Raw genomic sequence first — 19,928 nt, 5'->3', positions numbered from 1 at the left:
ATTACCATAATAATCCAAATTTATAATTATCGCATAATTGCAATTTCGATCTAATCATATTTAATATATTTATCTACAAGCCTTTGAATATATGGTAATATTTTTTCATTTGATTTATAAATTGTATTTCTAGTCCATCGATTATTAAAAAAGCATACCGTGGACCATAGATCTATAACTAAAAGCTCCAATAAATTAGATAAATGATTAAACTCTTTAATTAATTTATCCAACTTATTAATTCCATTATTACTCCACTAAAAATATAAAATTATATTCTTTTTCATTATGGCATATTTTACTTTTAATCCATTGATTTAATTATTACATATGGATTAATCCTCTATTGACAATTCATAATTTGGAGCTAGAAATATTCCATTTTCCTCTCTAATTACTTTTTATCCTCATCTACCATTAATTCACTAATGAGTGGTTTAATTTATAAAATAATTATAAATTAGTTGAGTCCAACACTCAATTCTAGAATTAACAAATGAGGGAAAGGAATGGATTCCGTGTCTGTGAATTCATATTCCCAGCCAATCATTTCAAATATAAATCTAAAATGCAAGTGTTGAGAATGCATAATTCAAACTTTAAACAAGCAAATTAAGAATCATATTAGAATGAATAGGAGTCTATAATTACATCAGGATTAAGATTTATCCATCTATGATCATCTTATGATTTAATTAAAATTTTATATTAATAACGGAATTAATTATAAAATAAATAATTAAATTGATCCAAGTCCTATATAATCTCATTGCATATGAATGCCCCCATCTAGATGTCTCTACATCAATGGTCTAGATAAGATGGTCATATTCATAATATTCTTGGGCCGCATTAGTAATGCTTTAATTAAAGACCCATACTTTAATTAATTTTATCACAAACTCAGTTTAAGTTTATTATCTATAATTTTAATCCTCTTGTATATATATGACTCTTATATATACTAAAATTATGGTTACATCCAATAAACTAGGGATTTTACTATGATATTCAAGATAATGAATTTCAAGCAAAAATGTTCAATAATAAGCGTCACATTTATTAAAAATAAAAATATAGTACGTTTACAAATCTTTAAGGGCACTATCCCCAACAATCTCCCACTAGCCCTAAAGCACGTGGGACATATCTCTAAGTCTGATATTCATTATATGCCTTTCAAACATTTTTATAAGCAGTGTCTTGGTGAATGGATCGACAAGGTTATCAGCAGACTTAATCTTAAGACTAGAAGTGTCGCCTTTTGCTCTATCTCTCGAATCAAATGGTACTTTCTTTCAATATGCTTTGATCTCTTGTGACTATGAGGTTCCTTCGAATTAGCCACTGCTCCACTATTGTCACACCATAATGTGAGTGGCTTATCTATACTACGAACAACTTCTAGTTCAAATAGGAATTTCTATGTGTCTTGTTCCCATTAGACTGACTATGTCACATCTAGCTAAGTAATACTTCTTCGTTTTACGGATTCAAATTACTTATACATGTGTACAAGAGTCTCACACTCTTAACATGTGATGTTTTGGCCAAAGACTTTGAGTAATAATCCTAACAAGTGGCCATAGGGTATATGTCTCCTCGCAAGGAGCGGTGAATCCTTTGTGGGCTATCCAAACACCTTCGAGCACTTTAACTTATACCCAATTATCCCAGATCCACACCTTAATGAGATGTTTGCTTAAGATGTCAAAGTATAAGTCTCTATGACCAAGATTATTTGTATACCTCAAATCGAAAGAAACTTGCACTTATGCTGCAGTAAGAACTTTACAGACATATTTATATATATGAAGAAAATAATATGAAGTCTTATAGCAGGTCACTCAAATGAACTAATTACCATAACTAGCATCCACGTTTAACTCTCGACACTCACTTTGTCCTGCCAGTGAGAAAACAGTTGATTGGTCAAACCAAAGAGTATAACTCATGCTAATTTATCAGAATCGATGATGTTCGAACTCATCAATTCATCGACTAGGAAATATTCCAATACATTTATAATTACACATGTAGAAATGCTCACAAGTTATGATCCAATCACAAGTTCCCTCATGCTATGAATCGTATCGCGAACATTCAGTACATGAGTTTAAGATCCAATCATATACATAAAGAATGTGCACCCAAATAGTGAATATATATTTATCAAATAAATAGTAAAAACTATAAGACGATTGTGTTAGGACATCTCTCAAAATCCAACAATATTAAGACATGGTCAGCTAGATTCTTATAGGTAGCCCTTATTTGAACTAATGAAGCATTGATAAAACTAGATTTTAAAAACCAGTACCAAGGAATAGACAAAGACCCCACAACCATCACAAGACCAATACCAGGATACAAGCGTTGGCAAGGAAAAGGAAGGCTAAGGATAGGCTGGTAAACATTTAACAATGGGGAGAGAAAGGACTTACTCAAAGACAGAAATGCAGAGAACTTGAATCAAAGACGAAGAAGATCAATGTAAACACAAAACAAGAGTTGCACAAAATGACAGCAATCCTCGTAAGAAAAATCACCGATCGTTCCATCAAAACACAGATTATGACAATACATAATAATCATTACATTGAAATAGATGATCAATCTTCCCTACTGAGGGGCATCTCACATTAATGTAATATAACCTTGGAGTTAATGACACCTTCAGAACTCGGAAGCCAAAGCTAATAAGGCATGCCCCATATTTAAGAGGCGGGGCCACAATTAAGGCCCAGATCTTGGTAAAGATTATGTCTAAGATTTGTTCTTTGCCACATATCCAGATAATCAGGATAAAAGAAAATGCCCTGTCACATCATACTAGTCCAATTAGTCGATCTTTCGCCTCTTTCGACTATACTTAAGAGGAGAGTAGTGATACAAGGGTAATTAACGAAGGCCACGTGGCTAAAAAGGCCAACCATCTTGGCGAGGTGGCAGACACAAGTCAAGGGAGTTGTGCGCTAGCTCCCGACTGCCAGCTCTCAACTCCCGATTACCGACTCCCACTACTAGCTCTTGACTCTCGACTCTCGACTCCCAACTCTCAACTCTCAACTGCCGACTCTTAGCTCTCGATTCAGTTTTAGAGCTCCCTCTGGCTAAACTGAAAATGACTCAAATTGTCAAGAATTAAAACGATGAACTATTATTCATTGAAGACGTGGACAACACAATCGTTATCGGAAGAAAGGAAGAAAACAGAACTATTTACTCTAGAATAAATGAGTTGTAATGGTCATTTATTTTTGGGAACATGATAACGATTGCAAGAAAGGAGGAAAACATGGCGGATGACTTCAATCCTATAAAAGGTAGTCAACCCTCATAAGAAGAGGTATGCATACATCATTACCAAGGACTTTCATATTATTCATCTTCTTCTTCACTTCACCTAAATCCTAACTTGAGCGTCAGAGTGACGACATCAGAGAACTCTTGGGTTATCCCTATAACATCTCAATCTTCGTCTTCTCTCTCACACAGGCATCGGTGGGCCTCCTTATTGTCTTCTAGTAGCTTGACAACTGACGACCAAATCAACATTGACGCCAACTCATCAGTGACTCACCCATCAATATTCTCGGACAAGATCACAAATGCAGGAGAGCTCGAGAGTACGAGGCGCTTGGTGCTCGAATGCAAGAGAGCTCAAGAACATGAGAAATTTGACACTTGGGTTTTGGGAGTTTAAAGGTGTGTGGTGCTTGGTGCCTACAATTCAAGCTTTCCTTGAATCTTGTGGTTGTGGACGATGAGGGTTTAACCTAAAGGTGAATCCTTTTAGGAAGGAGTGGCGAACCATGAAGACTACTAATAGTGATGAGCATTGATGACATATTATCAAATGAGCGACTAGTTAAGGGCAAAGCTATGTTAACGCATACCTGAGATTTAGCCTAGGGGGTCCGACGATGTTGAGAAGAAGACAAGTTCATAGTTATGGTGAGAGTTGAAAGGAAAAACGTGTGAGAAAGAGGAAGACAACTTAGGGGTGATGGCGTTGGCGTCAATGCTCATGGCTCACAACCCTAGATCAACTCGGGTAGATCACCCGGGCTGGCTCTGCCATTGTGACCAGTAATGATGGTCATCGATCATTGTAGACAGAAAATCATAATGTCATAAGGGGTGTCATTACTCGATAAAAGTTATAAAAGAGAATAGACAATCGAACAAATGGAGAGATTTTTCTCACCAACACTTTCTTTCATTCAACAACTGAAATCTCAATTAAGCATGGGGCATATCGGGATAAGATCAACATCGTCAAATTGCATATTGACCTTGGGCAAGAACCTATTCTTTGGTTCTCGGAGCAGTGAGGAGCGCTAAATAGCGAGCATTCAAATTCTACCGCATCAAGTGATAAGTAATGTATAAATCAATGTCGGATGCGACACACAAGTTCCAGGGATGGAGCCACCCTTAGACTAGAGTGAGCTCCAACCCCGCCCCAGTTTAAAATATTACAATTAAAATTTTATTTAAGTCCCATCATAATTTTATTTCAACCTTTATTTCTCCCTATTGCATGGTTGCTTGCCAAAAATTTAAATTAAATCTAAATTTTCCCTTATTTCATAGTTGCTTCACCTCCCCACGACGACTTCACCTCCCCACGCACACTGCTCTATCTGTCGCACGAGCAGTCAACGCTGTGCCTTCCTTGTCTCTCCTCGCAAGCGTCTGATCGCAACTCAATGAGCACAACCGTGGCATCCCTTCTCTTTATAAGCGTGTTATATCCATGGGACCCTCACCGTAGTCGCAGTTGTTGCCCCCAGCCTCGTTGTCGCTACCTTCATCCATGACCACCACTGCATCAAGTTCACTACTATCACCATCAATAGTTTTATCATCATTGTTCTCCCTGCCACAGCGGTGTCGATTCCGCCCTGTCATCACGACTCGGCCGCAACCATCATCGTCGAAACACCAACATCGATTATTTACCCTAGTAATTTTAAATCTTGGCTACGCCCCTGATGAGTTTCAAATAGAAGACTTCATCACTTGGAGTCGATCACTCTTAACAAAGTCTCTCTTCACACTTGCAATTGATTTCGTCTTTCATGAATGTACAAACACATTAAAATTGATTGTTATTATAATGTATCTACTAAGTAGCATATATTGTGGGAGTTGAAAGGAAAAATGTGAGAGAAAGAGGAAGATAGTTCGGGGCTGATGGTGTTGGTGTCAATATTCATGGCTCACACCCTGAGATCAACTTGGGTAGATCACTTAGGTTGGTTCCACCATTGCGACTAGTAATGATGGTCGTCGATCATTACAGAAAGAAAATCATAATGACATAAGAGATGTCGTTACTCGATAAAGGTTATAAAAGGAAACAGGTGACCTACTCGACTATAGCCCGGGGCCCAATGTCGACAACGAAGAGGAGCGACTGAATTTTCTATGGGAAAAAGAAAATATATGTGAGAAAGAGGGGAAAGTAGCCCGAGTAAAAAAGAGAGGAAGTAGTCTGGAGGTTTTTTTTCAAATTAGTCCAAGGGCTACAAATTTTTTGGCTCCGTGGTTGAATTTTGGAGAGACCCCCAAGGTAAAAGTTATCAACTTTTGCCGATTAATTATTGATTGATAAATATTTATGCCAAGGTACTTATGGGTATTTCTTTTCACTTTCAACTAGATAAGTTATAGTTAAGGAAGTATTAGTTAGTAGCCAAATTATAATTAAAAAATAATCAATTAATTTCATTATAGTAAAAGGTGGAATTTACCATCCAACGACCCCACACGGGGTCAACCTTATAATCATTTATGAGAAGGTAAATCGAAAACTACAATTGGCATGGGAGGACATTTTTCTTAGTTTCACCGATATTCGATCTCTTACCTATTATAACAATATCTACCATATGATAACTAACTCAATTGTGTTCCAAGAGCGTCAATTAATTTAATACATTCACATCAATTGTGATCCTATGCCAATATATATCTTTCTATTAAAATGGTAAGTTCTTTTTCAATAATAGATGAGCAAGAACTTTACAGAGTGCCTAGTTAATTAGAGAATGATAAATTTATTATAATGAGATAGAAAATTAGCTCAATAATTTATTTTCCTACATATAATCTAATCTAATCTAGATTATTTTTTTACTATAATAAATATGGGTAAGAGATGATTCTCTTGGAATGGTCCAAAATACCCCATGCATGCCTTTTGTAGAAATTTAATTTGTATTATCTTGAAAAGAAAAAGTATATATAATGTTTTTAAATTTTTTATTCAATCTGATCACGAGAAAATCAATAATTTGCATATAGCTTTTAATGCTTTTTAAAATTTAACACATTTTGGAAACTTATTAATTAAAAATAATTATTTTCTATATATTTATCCTTTCAATTTACTATAAATGAAGCGATCTGATTGGGCAGGTTCGGTCAATCAGCCAAGTGCATTAGTCAACGGGATCCGCTGTGGGCCTACGGCACTCGAAATGTGGAGCCCACGCGATGAGTGGCTCAGAAAGCGTGTGGTGAACGACCCGCTCAAGCAGTGGAGTATCTCTCGCTTTCACATCACAAAGTTCCATTTAAGCCCCTGATATATTTTTATTTCGACCATGGCGTCGGATCGCGAACCGGTTTGCCAAGCGCCTGACGTTAATCCGGGAATTTGTTGAAAAAACAGGGGAAATGGAAGCAAATTAACAAATTGAGGAGAAGGAAAGGGGGGAGAAGGACGCGAGGCGAGGTGTCGGCTGGATCGCCAACGAGGGTTCTGTCTCCTCTTCGCTTCCGTCCTCTCAGATCTGTGCACTCCTGGTTTCTATTCGATTCCGGCATCTTGCTAGGTAAGTTTTGAATTTCTGAAGGCTGATTCGTCTTCCCCGCGCGTTGTTTGTTATGTTTCAGTGCCGTTTTCTGTGCCAGATCGGAGGATTTGTTCGATCTTGCTAGAAGTGTCTTCCTGATATTCTAGTATCACTTTGGAAGCTGTAGTTTTGGGATGATGGAGATCTATTAGAGTTTTGGATACGATTTCTATGGAATCGAATCTGCGGTTACTAGCAAGGATCGCCTGTTAGTTCGATCTTTGGTGTTTTTGCTCTTTTTTTGGGGGATCCGGCTTGAGCGAAGTCCTTGGTAGCTACGCTTTGTTGAGAATCAAATGTCATCTCTTTCTGCTTTCCACGTGGAGGATCAGACCGATGAGGATTTCTTCGACAATCTCGTGGATGACGATTTTGGTAGAGAGGGTTCGCGACCTCGTTCCAATGGAATCGTGAGAGATTTTTCTAATCTCAGCCTCGATGATGATATTGGTACCTCTGTCGAGGATCCTGATGATGCTGGATTGATTTTCGAATCATATGGTCTACAACAAAGTGAGACATTGCAGTCTTCAGATTCTTCAAAGGAACTTTTGGCCTCTGTTGACTGCCCACCTTCGGATTCTTCTATGGACCAGGTAGCTCCAGCGGGGAGTTCAGTTGTGAGTGCTGTTGTAATTGAACCGCAAAGTTCATTGCCCACTCAACATTCTGGATCTAAGGGAACCAGTGTAAAAGAGGTCCAGTGGAGTGCCTTCAGTGTCAGCGATCAGCCATTTGGCAATGTCAGGTTGGAAAGCTATTCCGAGTTCTTTACAGAGAATGTTGATTCATCATCTGATAGATTGATATCCAATTCCGACCTTAATCTTTCCCCCTTGGGAAATCAAGTTGAAAACTTAGATGCACATTCAAATTCCTTGAATTTTCAAGACTCCCAACTCTTCGGTTCAGCTCCTGATGATAACACAAATATTGCTGATGCACAATACTGGGAGAGTCTTTACCCTGGTTGGAAGTATGATGCGGCCACTGGGCAATGGTATCAATTGGATGGCTATGATGCTGGCATGAATGCACAAAATCACTATGATTCATCAAGAGTGGAGTCACTAGGTGACTTTAAAGAAAGTGCGGAAACTACTTCTTTCAACTCAAATGTTGGTAGTTCAGATGATCTGTACCATCAGCAGAGTTCACACCCAGTCTTGGAGACCATAGCTGAAAAAAGTGCAACTGCTACAAATGCAACAACTACCAATTCGAGTGTTGGTTATCCGGAGAACATGGAATTCCCTCCTAACATGGTATTTGATCCTCAGTATCCTGGATGGTACTATGACACCAACACCCAACAGTGGTATGCCCTGGAGTCATATGCTACACAGATACCAACTGGAGTTCAGAATGAGGTTGTAGCTTCGAATGGCTTCTCAGGTGAGAACTTCCATGTATATGATCAAGTTGGCCAGCCTAAACAAAGTTCTAATGGAACCCCGGAGAGCCAAGAGTTTGGACAGCACTGGGTTCCTCTATCAAGCAGCTATTCTCCTCAGCAGAGCATGCTGCAGGCTGCACAAGTTGGTGACAAGCAGGAGATGCAGAGTTTTTATAATCCAAGCATGCCTAATGGTTCTCATGCAGCTAAGAATGTGGGGCTTCAGACATTTAAACCTGATGTTTATCATGATTTTGGCAGCTCTAATGGGACTATGATACCATACAACTCTGTTAATGGGGAATGCAAATATCCAAATTATTCTAAAAATATGCCACATAGCATTCAGGACAATATACCAAGCAGCTTCTTAGGCAATCATAATTCAGTTGACTATCTACAGCATTCATTACAAGATACCAAAGCTGCTTATTCCCAGTTCGCTTATTCATCTGATAAAGGAAGATCATCAGCTGGACGACCTGCACATGCTTTGGTTGCTTTTGGATTTGGTGGGAAGCTCTTAGTTGTGAGAAATGCTACCTCTTCTAGCACAAACATAGACTATGGAAACCAGGTAAGCTTCAAAAATTGATGGTTTTGTGTCAACATTTTAGTTTTGAACATTTTTCAGTGTCATGCATCTGAAAATTTGTTTTCATTTGCAAGGGGACTGCTGCTGGTGTGATTTCTATTCTTACCTTATCTGAAGTTGTGACGAATGAACTTGATGCTTCCAGTATTGGTTCAGGCACTGGATTGGACTACTTCAATTCCTTGTGCCATCATCATTTTCCAGGTCCTCTTGTTGGTGGGAGTGCTTTTACAAAGGATATAAATAAATGGTTAGATGAAAGAATCTCGAGCTATGATGCTCCTGTGATGGAGTTCCAGAAAGGAAAACTTTTGAAGTTGCTCCATTCGTTGCTCAAAATATCATTGCAAAATTATGGCAAACTTCGATCTCCTTTTGGTTCTGATCCATCGCTAGAGGTTTTTATAATATGTTTTATTTCTTGTTACAGTTATATGATTGTTTCTATGATTCACAAGGTAGAAAAGAATGATACCCATATTCCTGCCACTCTTAAGTCCATGACTGCAATTTTTGCTTTCTAATGGTTATATAAATATTATATTCTGAACTCGTCATTTTGGAGGTCTTGCATTTCATTCTTACAGAATTAATATTTGGTTTCGTCCGACTTCTCATATTTAGATAATAACTTCTTTCCACTGTACCATGGTGCAACTTCATTCACAGAATTTGTTTTCTGACCTCATAATTCTCCTACTCCGTGTCATTATTTCACTGACTAATATGGAAAGCTAAATCATCAGCAAACATGGTGTAGGTTGAGCTTATAATGCGCTGGTGATGGCCATTCTTGTGGATGATTATTGCAGGAATATGGATTCCACCTCAAAGGCATCATTGTTACTGTTTTTCCTAATGTGATGCCTTTTCTCATTAAAGAATGTTGTTGTTGGAACAGCAAAGACGATGGCAATCTGTTTATGCATTTCCAGATGTAGATAGAATCAGGAACCAATCTACAAGTTTTAAGATCCTTTGTCAATTTCTCCTAAAGACTAACAAGGGTGCCAATATTGTTTACATTTTGGATTATGATGGTAATATACAAAAACTTGACCAATATTCGTTAGAGATTGTGCTCACTTTTCTAGACAGATTTGTGTAACATATCTTAAGGATGAGGATTTCTACTTGTGCGCTGCATCTCCCCTCTGATTAATTGGCTTTTGCCAATCTGATGGTAATATTACCCTAACATGATTTCATAGTTCTATACATTTTATTATCTTGACCTTTTTTGACTGTGACTAAGAAAAACAAGAAGGAAAGTGAAATCAAGGATGAATTTAGATAACCTAAAATTTGAGAAGATAAATGGAGAGTACAAAGCTTCATTGTGGAGAAGATGAAGTAGAATTTTTCACAGGATCATCTTTGTGAATTTAGATAACCAAAAAGTTTACATGCAGTATCTGCCTAGGAGGAAGAATTTGCTATCATTTGCATCAGGATTTACTAGTTGAAGTAAGATTTGTCCAGTGATTTCAGGTATGGCTAACAGCCCCATGAGCTTACTATCTTGACCAAATTTTATGTTTTTTATATTGGCACGAGTGGAGATGATTTTTCATTCAATCAATAAGCTAAATCAGATATACTGTTTGATAGTATGAAGTAGAGAAAATAGGAAATTAATGATTGTTTTTGTGATACAAAAAGTATCTGCTAAAGAATTTCCCTGTAATTTGTATACACCCATTAAAGGAGTGATGGATAAGTCTTTGACTATTGGGAGGTCTTTTTTTGCTTCTTTGAGTTAGCATCTCCAGCATGTTGGTACAGTTTGTTGTTTTTTTCCTTCTTGACTAAATTACTGGAAAGCGGTCTTCCATCTGCATCTCTAATGCTTTTAATTCAACAGCCACCAGAGCTGATCGGATCATGTGGTGTTTCTAGGATTGAGTGAGCCTAATTTACACAAATTACTGATGCTAATCTGGATTCTACAAGATAGGAATCTGCTCTGAGATTATGATATAGGGATAAATTAGTAGCAGCACTAGATTGGCTGATTTCATATAACTATCACCTTAACCAAAATTTCATTGATTTAGCATTTTTGAATTCATTGGCTAAAGACTACAGCCAACCAGAGCTTCTTGGAATGGTACTCTATTTAAGATACCCTTATGTTATTGTGTAGTAGGATGTTGCCGATAGGTTAATAGGCAAGTGCAAATAGAGGTCTTCATCAAGGAACATATCACTTACTGGCTCTAAATATTAGTTGTCATTTGTTCCTTCTGTAAAGCTGTTTGGTCGTATATGTAAGGCTAGCAGAAAAGTACTTGCTATTAAGGATGAACCTTACTTTCTCATTACTTTTAATCTCAGAATTCTTCAAGTTTTAGCATTTCTCTTGTTCCTTCAGTATAATTCTCTTGCTTGTAGGATGTTAATGGTCCAGAAATGGAAGTATGCAATCTTTTTGCTTCATCAAAAACCAAAGGCGCTCCTTTTGGAGGGTATGATTCATCTGCTTATTGTTTGAATACTATTCCGTCAGAAAGCCAACTTCAGGTACCTTCAGTTATTCAAGTTTTTGTTCATAATTTCATGTAGTCCACTGAACTGCTGTAATAGTCTCTATTCTGTCAACTTCTTTCAGACAACTGCTGCTATGGTGCAAAGCCTTCTTGTTTCTGGTAAAAGGAAGGAGGCTCTCCAATCTGCGCAAGAAGGTCAATTATGGGGCCCTGCTCTTGTTCTTGCTGCACAGCTTGGCGAGAAGGTTTGTATACTTTTCTCTTCTCTGTAATTACATATCTTTATTTAGTTGATCTTGATTTGGATGTATATAATATTTGTTTCTTTTTCATGGTTATGATGCGGGAAATTCTTGTTTCTTCACTTGCTCTGATAGATCTCATATTTTGCTTGCAGTTCTATGTGTGCAACAGTGAAGAAGATGGCTCATGTAGTTGGATTTTGATTTAATTTAGATTATCTATTTTTGTTTCATGTTATAATGGGAAAAAAAAATCTTCTTCTTTAGCTCTGATATATCTCATAATTTTGGTTGCAGTTTTATGTTGACACAGTGAAGAAGATGGCACAGCATCAGTTTGCATTTGGATCACCTTTACGATCACTATGTCTACTTATTGCTGGGCAACCTGCAGATGTGTTTTCTGCAAAGAATGCAGTTAATACCTTACCCGTGCCTTCACCTATGCAGCCTACACAGGTGATTTAACTAAATATATACGTAGGAATTAACTCGTACTTATACTTCAAGATGAATGTTCTCTGTCATTCTTCCTTTGTCAAGGTAAAAGTGACCTCTGATTTGATATGAACAAATTCTTGGTTGAAAGTAAATCACTAGCCTATCAGATGCATGTGTTGTTGCAGATAGGGCCAATGTTTATCTCATGACTTTGATATGAGAAAACATATTTATATCTAAATTTCTCTGATTTCAAACGCATAAGCTTTGATCATATTTATGTTCGTAAAAGCAGAAAGTTCTGGAATCCTACATGTGATCATTGCTTGATTTATATTCATGATTGTAGATTGTTGGTGTATTTTAATTTTCCATAATAACCCCTATAAACACATTACTTACAGTAGCTTCCAATTTCCCCATAGTCTCCCAAATTGGCTTGCAGCAAACCCTCTGTCAAATGTGTTGTTATTTGTGATTCTCCTTGGATGTCATAGGGATCAAATATGATTTCAACATACTCAAGTTATAAATGATTGCAGAAATTTTGATTTCCTAGATTGTTATTCTTTCTCAATTAATTGTTTTTCAAACTTAGTTTATCATCAATTTGTGATATAAAATTCTATTTTGACATGCTTCAGCATTAGGTTTTGATTTTCATTTTCTTCTCTAACACTTGACAGGTTCAGCCCAGTGGGATGTTGGATAAATGGGAAGAGAATTTGGCAATTATAACTGCAAACAGAACAAAAGATGATGAACTGGTAATTATGCATCTTGGAGACTGCCTATGGAAGGACAGAGGGGAGGTTGCTATCCTTTTGCTTATTATTTCTTTTATCTTATTATAGAAGTTGGTTACTTTGGTTTACTCCCCTAATTCATATTGATGCAGGTAGCTGCTGCTCACACTTGTTACTTGGTTGCTGAAGCAAATATTGAGTCATATAACGAGATTGCAAGACTCTGTCTTATTGGTGCTGATCACTTGAAGTACCCAAGGACATATGCTACTCCCGATGCTATTCAGGTTGTTTTTATTCTGTAACTTTCAGTTGTTTTTTATTGTTTGTGATGCTAGCTGGTTTTTTTAATATGATGTTTTAGGTTGAACAGATCATGCTTTTTCTCCCTTGAAGTCTGAAAAATCAATTGCATGTATTTATTCAAATGCGTTATTTTTGTAGCCTGTTAAAGCATGTCTGCTTTCAACCTTTGTGAATCATTATGAGAATGGTCAACCTTTGCTCAGTGTCTGCATATATGCACTCAAGTATGCTTCATTAGTCTACTTGCTTTCTTAATAGTTGAGACATGATGAAGATATCCGTGTAGAGTTTTAGCATGTACTCTTTATTGAAACACCAAAAGGACTAGTTTATGGTTTCTAGAATTGTTGCTATAAATTTTTTATTTATATTTAAAACCTTATGAGTTTTGGTTCATTTTTTTAGGCTGATATTATGAAAGTTAAGTAAAGGCTTGGTTGTTGTTGTTGTATTATGAAAGCCAGGTGCTCATGAACAACCATCATATGTTTACTTGGGATCATATTCTGGTTTCTTTATATCAATAGCTACTAGTAAAATATGATGTTAAAATCAAGGAGACCAATGAGTTGATTGATTCTTAATGTTGTTTTCTGAATTTGTCACTGAAGCACTTATTTTGCATTGTGCTTGTTCAGTTTTTGCTAGTTGGTAGTTCTTTTCTGATGTAGAAATATTAGGAGATTTTTTTTGAGCTTTTAATGATGGCTCTAAAGAGGGGAGCCTTGGTGGAACGACAAAGTTGTTGTCGTGTGACCTTGTGGTCATGAGTTCGAGTTGTGGAAATAGCCTCTTGCAATGTAAGGTAAGACTACGTACAATGAACTTAATGTGGTCCAACCCTTCTCCGGGACCCTGCATTAGTGAGAGCTTCGTGCACCAGGTGTTCTTTTTTAATGATGGCTCTAAAAGATTATTTTTAGATAGTTCAAATCATTTTTTTGATCCCATTACATGATGTTGTTCTTACTGTTAAATGAAAGTTAACTATACATGCTCTAGTTCCTGCCTTCATGGCCGTGTATATGCTGAAGGCAAACAAACAGATAACTTTTTGCAATCCATGTACAGAGAACAGAACTTTACGAGTATTCAAAGGTGCAAGGAAATTCTCAGTTTATCCTACAACCTTTCCAACCGTACAAGATAATTTATGCCTACATGCTGGCAGAAGTTGGAAAGATTTCAGATTCGTTGAAGTGAGTAGTAAGAGTATGTTTTTCTTCCATCCCTATTGCCTAAACATGTTAGATATAATGCAGGTACTGTCAAGCTGCTTCAAAATTGCTCAAGAGTTCTGCTCGTACTTCTGAGCTTGAAATGTGGAAATCGTTGTTATCCTCTTTAGATGATAGACTTCGTACCCACCAACAGGTAGTTTTCTTGGGGAGCCTAATAATTGTCTTCATTTTTCACAGCCTGGACGTTTTCTTTCATCTGATGTCCTTTTCACTTGTCCAGGGTGGTTATGGTTCAAGTTTGGTTCCTGCAAAACTAGTTGGAAAGTTGTTTACTACTTTTGATAGATCTATTTACCGTATGATAGGTGCATCACCAGCACCTCTTTCGCATGTGCCTTCGGGAAATGTAGATAACAAAGAAACCTATTCTAATGTCCCTAAAGTATCAAATAACCAATCAACAATGGTCATGGCTTCTTTAGTTCCATCGGCGTCAGTGGAGACAATGACTGAATGGTCAAACGATAATGATAGCAAAGCGATCAGGCACAATAGAAGTGTTTCAGAGCCTGATTTTGGTCGAACCCCTAAACAGGTGGAGTTTTCCCTTTTGATGAAAATCAAAGCAGTTTTTAGGGAATATGATTCCTTTTAGTTGATTTCATTTCAAGTTATCCATTCGATTTGGTGACTTGTATTTTTCTTCTTAGTATGGTAACTATCTTTGCTTTTTTTACAAACTTTGTTGGAAAATTATCACAGGATTCAAGCCCAGACGATCCACAAAGCAAAGCTACAGCTGGTGGCTCACGCTTTGGACGCATTGGCTCACAATTTCTTCAGAAAACCATGGGGTGGGTGTCAAGATCCCCTCATCAGGTATTTTCCCTGGCATGATTTTGTTTGTGAACATCATAGGTTGTCTTCTACATACCTTTAGTTACTTGAGCTTACTGTATACTTCTATTTCTGGTAATGTGAAGGCAAAACTGGGTGAAAGCAACAAGTTCTACTACGATGAAAAGCTTAAGAGATGGGTGGAAGAAGGAGCTGATCCTCCAGCCGACGAACCCCACCTACCCCCACCTCCGACAACATCATTCCAGAATGGTATGGCAGATTACAAGATTAGTAGTGCTTTCAAGAGTGACAACACAATCAACGATACTTTCAAAACAGATAGTCTCGCCGATAAGGGCAGGCTAACAGATAAACATTTGGCTCCATTGGAACAAAACTCTGCAATTCCACCAACTCCACCCAGCCAAAATCAGTTCTCTGCCCGTGGCAGAATGGGGGTCAGGTCAAGGTAAACACTTCATTTTTCTTATTGTATTTTTCTGTTGCAGATTCTCTAGGGATGTTAATGTAAAGTTTTGATACTTCACAGGTACGTTGATACATTCAACAAAGGCGGCGGCGGTGGTGGTGCCAATGGTGCATCCACAAACACTTTCCACTCACCTACAGTTCCATTGGCAAAGCCATTGATTGGTGCAAATTTTTTTGTGCCTATGGCACCCGCAACCACCGATGAAAAGCCAACTGACGCGGCTGGTGACAACAATAGAGATGTCACCACTGGTGAAGATCCATCTGAACCAGCAAATAGAGAAGCATCCTTTTCCTCACTACCTTCATCAGCTTCATCTTCCATGCAACAACTTCCTAGCATGAACAGTAATACCCCTCAAAACAATAATGCTCATGTCTACGGATCGAGAGCAGCATCTTGGAATGGGACTTATGAATCATTCAATGAAACCATGGCAGGTGCGAGGTTGGGACACGGCCCCACAATATTCTCACCCACCCATAGCAAGCAAAGCAGTTCATCTTTGCAGCAACATGATACTTCCGTGGGGGATGACCTTCAAGAAATAGAACTCTAGCGCATAGCTGCATTGTGAACAAGTAGCTTGAGGTCTACAACTCTTTTCCTGTCCTGCAAACCTAAGACGGCAGAGGCGATGAATTTAAGGGGCAGTTTTAAGGGATAGAAATATGTAGGGACAGTTTTAAGGGATAGAAATATGTAGTCTTACCAAATCTTTTCCTTATGTAACTTGCTGATACCATGGGGATGCTTGAGGTCACGTGATATGCTGTCCTACATGAAAGCATGTAGACGTGGATGTACAGATAATTTGTTGATTTATTCTTCTTATTGTTTTCCGACATTTCCTTGTAAGACAAACATTTTTGATACAGATCAAGTAGCAAAGTTTAAGATCTTTCCTTGTATCGTATTGTTTAATTTAATGTCATTTAACTTTTGGAATCCTTATGGAGTGGCATGTTTGATCACAGTTAGGATTATGATGATCATTCTTGCAGGGAGCTTAGAGATCTTTTAGAATTCTTCTGCAGGACAATGCTACCTTGGTGTTGGATGGATCGATGTTCAACATTGGGGAAAAAGCGATAAATGTTGGTAATATGTCAAAGCCATTTCGACATTTCTCGGGTAGTTCTTGAATATGTCAACCCACTGAGGTCTGAGGTTCAAATCTCGATAAATTCGAGATAAATACCTCCCTTATGTGTTAGTCATTATTCCAAAGGTTAGTAGTCGTTCGTGATTTATCACCTCCGTGTTGACCTTGGCACATTGAGGATTAACATATTCATCTTTGGCCACAATTGAATATGTCAACTGACTCCCAACCCATATTCTTTCAAATCCTTTAGTTCTCAAGATTAAATCTGAGTGTTTTTCGTACTAGAGCCCACTTTTTGGCATGCCTAACACATGGCTCTTTATGATCTCTAAATTTATGAATTCCACCAAGTTAAAATTGTCCAAAAACATCCCCTAAAACCTAAACAAAGTCCCAAATTAAATTCCCAATCCATTCGATGGTTTTTTAAAATTAATTTTTAATTTCTTCCAATCAAAATTTCTAAATTTGCCTCTCAATTACAAACCACAAATAATTTTTTTTAATTGTTAAACGATCATATAGTATAGACGCCATTATTGCCATGTTGACAAATATATAGATTATGAGAAAACTCATAAATTGGATCGTCCATTTATATAAAATAAAAATCTGATATTAAAAAAAATGATAAATTCAAGCTTACACTTAGATAATATTTCCATTTATTTATGCATTTCCACTATTGTCAAAGTCAATCTTGAATGCATTTATCTTATATTTAAATACATCATTTTCGTATTCATATTGATTAAATCTCATTTATTCACCATATATTATAATGTTAGATTAAACTGATATAAAATCGTTTTATAATATTAAAAATTATATTTTTGAAGTTACAGCCTTGGTCTATATTTTATAAATTTATGCTTTTGCCACATAAAAATTGTGTTTTGGATACGAGATAAAGTTAAATTTCTTTCGATAATATATATATAAATATATATATATAATGTGTATGACCAATACACGTGAGAGGAAGAGGGATGAATTACATGATTTAAAAAAAAAAATTTCTTTTGAAATTAAGTACGCAGCAGAATAAATGGAAATAGAATACGAGAAAAAGACAAGACACAAGCGGTTACTTGGTTCGGAGCCTTTGAAAACTCCTACTCTAAAACTCACGATCCTTCTGATTATATCGATGGGTAATCCACTATAAATCTCTTCCGGTACCATCGGAAGAGGAAATCGAATACAAGTACGAAAAATGGGAAAGTGTAACAACTTATATTTTCCTTTTGCAAGTATAAAAGATGTACAACAATATTAAATTGTTACCAACACTTAGAAGTGTAGAGTCTAAACATGCTCGTGTGTCGTGTTGGTCTGCTGGTAACAGTAGGATATCTCGGAGTAGTAATGTTGCAACAATATGCCATATTTGGAGCAGAAGAGTCGTAATAGCTCGAAAATCAATTTTTTTTTCCTTTAATGTTGGCTGAACCTTTCCTTTATTGGCTGTTGAGGGCGTCTCTAATTTTCCTCAGAGCCGCCTCCAACTGCAAATGTAATCCCCTTGTTTTTGAACTTGATAAGCTCTGTTGACTACAACTTCTATTTGCACGAGGGCGCTTCCAAGCACCTCCAATGCACCTCCAATGCTTCCAGGGTGCCTCCATGTCACGAAACCTTGCTCACAAACCTTATCTCCTTAAGGGTGCCTCCATCCTATCCAAGGCACCTTCCATGCAGATTCGAGGTGCCTTCGAGCACCTATGAGGTGCCTCCGATATTGTTCATCCGAAGCTGATTTTTGTCATTTAACTCTACAAAAATGCATTAGTCCAATAATAAAGTGTAACCTTCAAAACGAAGTTAGCGTAATATAGAATAGCATTATTAATTAGATCTTGTCTTACCAAGATCAGGATTTAGTCATGATTTCAGTTTATGCTTCCAAAATGGACCTAACATGAACCAACACCTATAATCTCACTGAAACTCGTCCTCACTGGATCACTATCCTCAGTTACTTACCTGACCTTACCTATCAAGCATCTAGTCATTCAAACCTATTTTGACTTTTTCTGGTCCCGCTTAGTGTTTGAACAATCTGATCTACTAAGATTTATCTGCAATACTGAGTTAGCACAATAAATATAAAACAGTAAGGTAAAACAATGTTAGCAGTACTAAGAATTCACTGGTATGGTCGACAACGGGCTATTGATCGGAAACCAGTCGATCACATATTTTGAAGGTTATGTTGGAGCAATCCCAATGGTCCGTGCGACCATGTGTTTTAGTGTTTGGGCAAAGGGTTTAAGTTAGGTTCACCCTTGTTATTTGATATGTGTATGTGAGTGTGCAAGTATGCAGGATACACATGTGACTCATTTAATGACTTCGGGTCCGGTGAAGGATGGAGCATCCGAGGGACCATGGACAAGGCAATGAGGGCAAGGGTCGAGGGAAGCGACTTCGAGGCATACACGAAGGATGACATTGGGGACGAGCCGCGAGCTTGTATGCATCCGAGGGAAGAGAGCCAAATGAAGTAGGCTTGAAGGGAAGAGGTCAAGGCTGCAAAGAAGCGTCAAGTGAGTCATAAGGGTGAGGGTACGAGTGCACAAGTGCACGAGAGATTGTACTCGGAGTAAAATCCTAGTTTTAGGGTTTTACCATAGCGTTACTGCAGCAGTACCATAACATTACTATAGCGTTTACTGTAGCAGTCGACTGCTTGTTTTAGCAGCCGACTGGTTCAGTTGACTGGCAGTGAACATAATGTTTCTGTTCGCTTGGTTAGTGTGGAGCAGGCGACTGATATCGAGCTGTTGGGATGTAACGGTCGAATTTCCACAGAGGGCAGTCGACTGCATGTTTTGGCAGTCGATTGGTAGGAGGGGTTTTCAACCCGCGACCTATATAACCAAGGCTTGGAAGCTTGGTTATAGTTGACGAAATTAGACTTGGTTAAAGTCTAATTAGTAGTCTACAAGTGCTCAAGAGTTTCCCTTGTGTCCAAGAGGTCTTGGTGAGTTTGTGGTGAGGTTTCTCCACCCACAGGGAGGTTTGAGCTAGCCAGAGTTTACCGGGGACTAATCCACCGACGGATTGAGGGATCGTCCACCTTACGGACAGTCGTGGAGTAGGAACAAGCCATCTCCGAATCACGTTACATCGACGTGTTAGCGGTTTGCTTATTCTTTCTTAATCTTTGTATTTCCTTTAGTGTTTAGCTTGCTTGTTTTGTTTGTATTCCGCTGTGCA

At 37.7% G+C, this 19,928-nt stretch overlaps 1 protein-coding gene across 2 annotated transcripts; it reads left to right on the top strand.

The window, feature by feature from the left end:
* The first annotated feature begins 6,677 nt into the window (after positions 1-6,677).
* On the top strand, positions 6,678-16,509 carry LOC122029410 (protein transport protein SEC16B homolog). Of its 2 annotated transcripts, XM_042588382.1 has the most exons (15): positions 6,678-6,848; positions 6,928-8,842; positions 8,935-9,258; positions 11,255-11,383; positions 11,472-11,594; positions 11,889-12,050; positions 12,719-12,844; positions 12,931-13,065; positions 14,156-14,283; positions 14,347-14,458; positions 14,546-14,860; positions 15,028-15,144; positions 15,249-15,574; positions 15,656-15,945; positions 16,039-16,509. In XM_042588382.1, the coding sequence occupies exons 2-15, from the start codon at positions 7,166-7,168 to the stop codon at positions 16,155-16,157; spliced, it is 4,083 nt and encodes a 1,360-aa protein (XP_042444316.1). In that variant the 5' UTR covers positions 6,678-6,848; positions 6,928-7,165; the 3' UTR covers positions 16,158-16,509. The 2 variants fall into 2 exon arrangements, with proteins under 2 accessions (XP_042444316.1, XP_042444315.1); XM_042588381.1 differs by having other exon boundaries at positions 15,656-16,509.
* Positions 16,510-19,928: the final 3,419 nt, after the last annotated feature.

The sequence above is a fragment of the Zingiber officinale genome, chromosome 10B (genome assembly GCF_018446385.1).
Source record: "Zingiber officinale cultivar Zhangliang chromosome 10B, Zo_v1.1, whole genome shotgun sequence".
In the NCBI taxonomy this organism is placed as follows: Eukaryota; Viridiplantae; Streptophyta; class Magnoliopsida; order Zingiberales; family Zingiberaceae; genus Zingiber; species Zingiber officinale.
The sequence above is the reverse complement of the archived record's forward strand: the minus strand, read 5'-3'. Positions and strand labels throughout refer to the sequence as shown.

What these genes read in the sequence shown, in the direction of transcription:
- LOC122029410 (XM_042588381.1), top strand. Translation starts at nt 7,166, where the DNA reads ATGTCATCTCTTTCTGCTTTCCACGTGGAGGATCAGACCGATGAGGAT. An exon ending in CTACTCCCGATGCTATTCAG is followed by an intron (nt 13,066 to 14,155) that starts GTTGTTTTTATT and finishes ATCCATGTACAG; the next exon opens with AGAACAGAACTTTACGAGTA. An exon ending in TGTCAAGATCCCCTCATCAG is followed by an intron (nt 15,145 to 15,248) that starts GTATTTTCCCTG and finishes GGTAATGTGAAG; the next exon opens with GCAAAACTGGGTGAAAGCAA.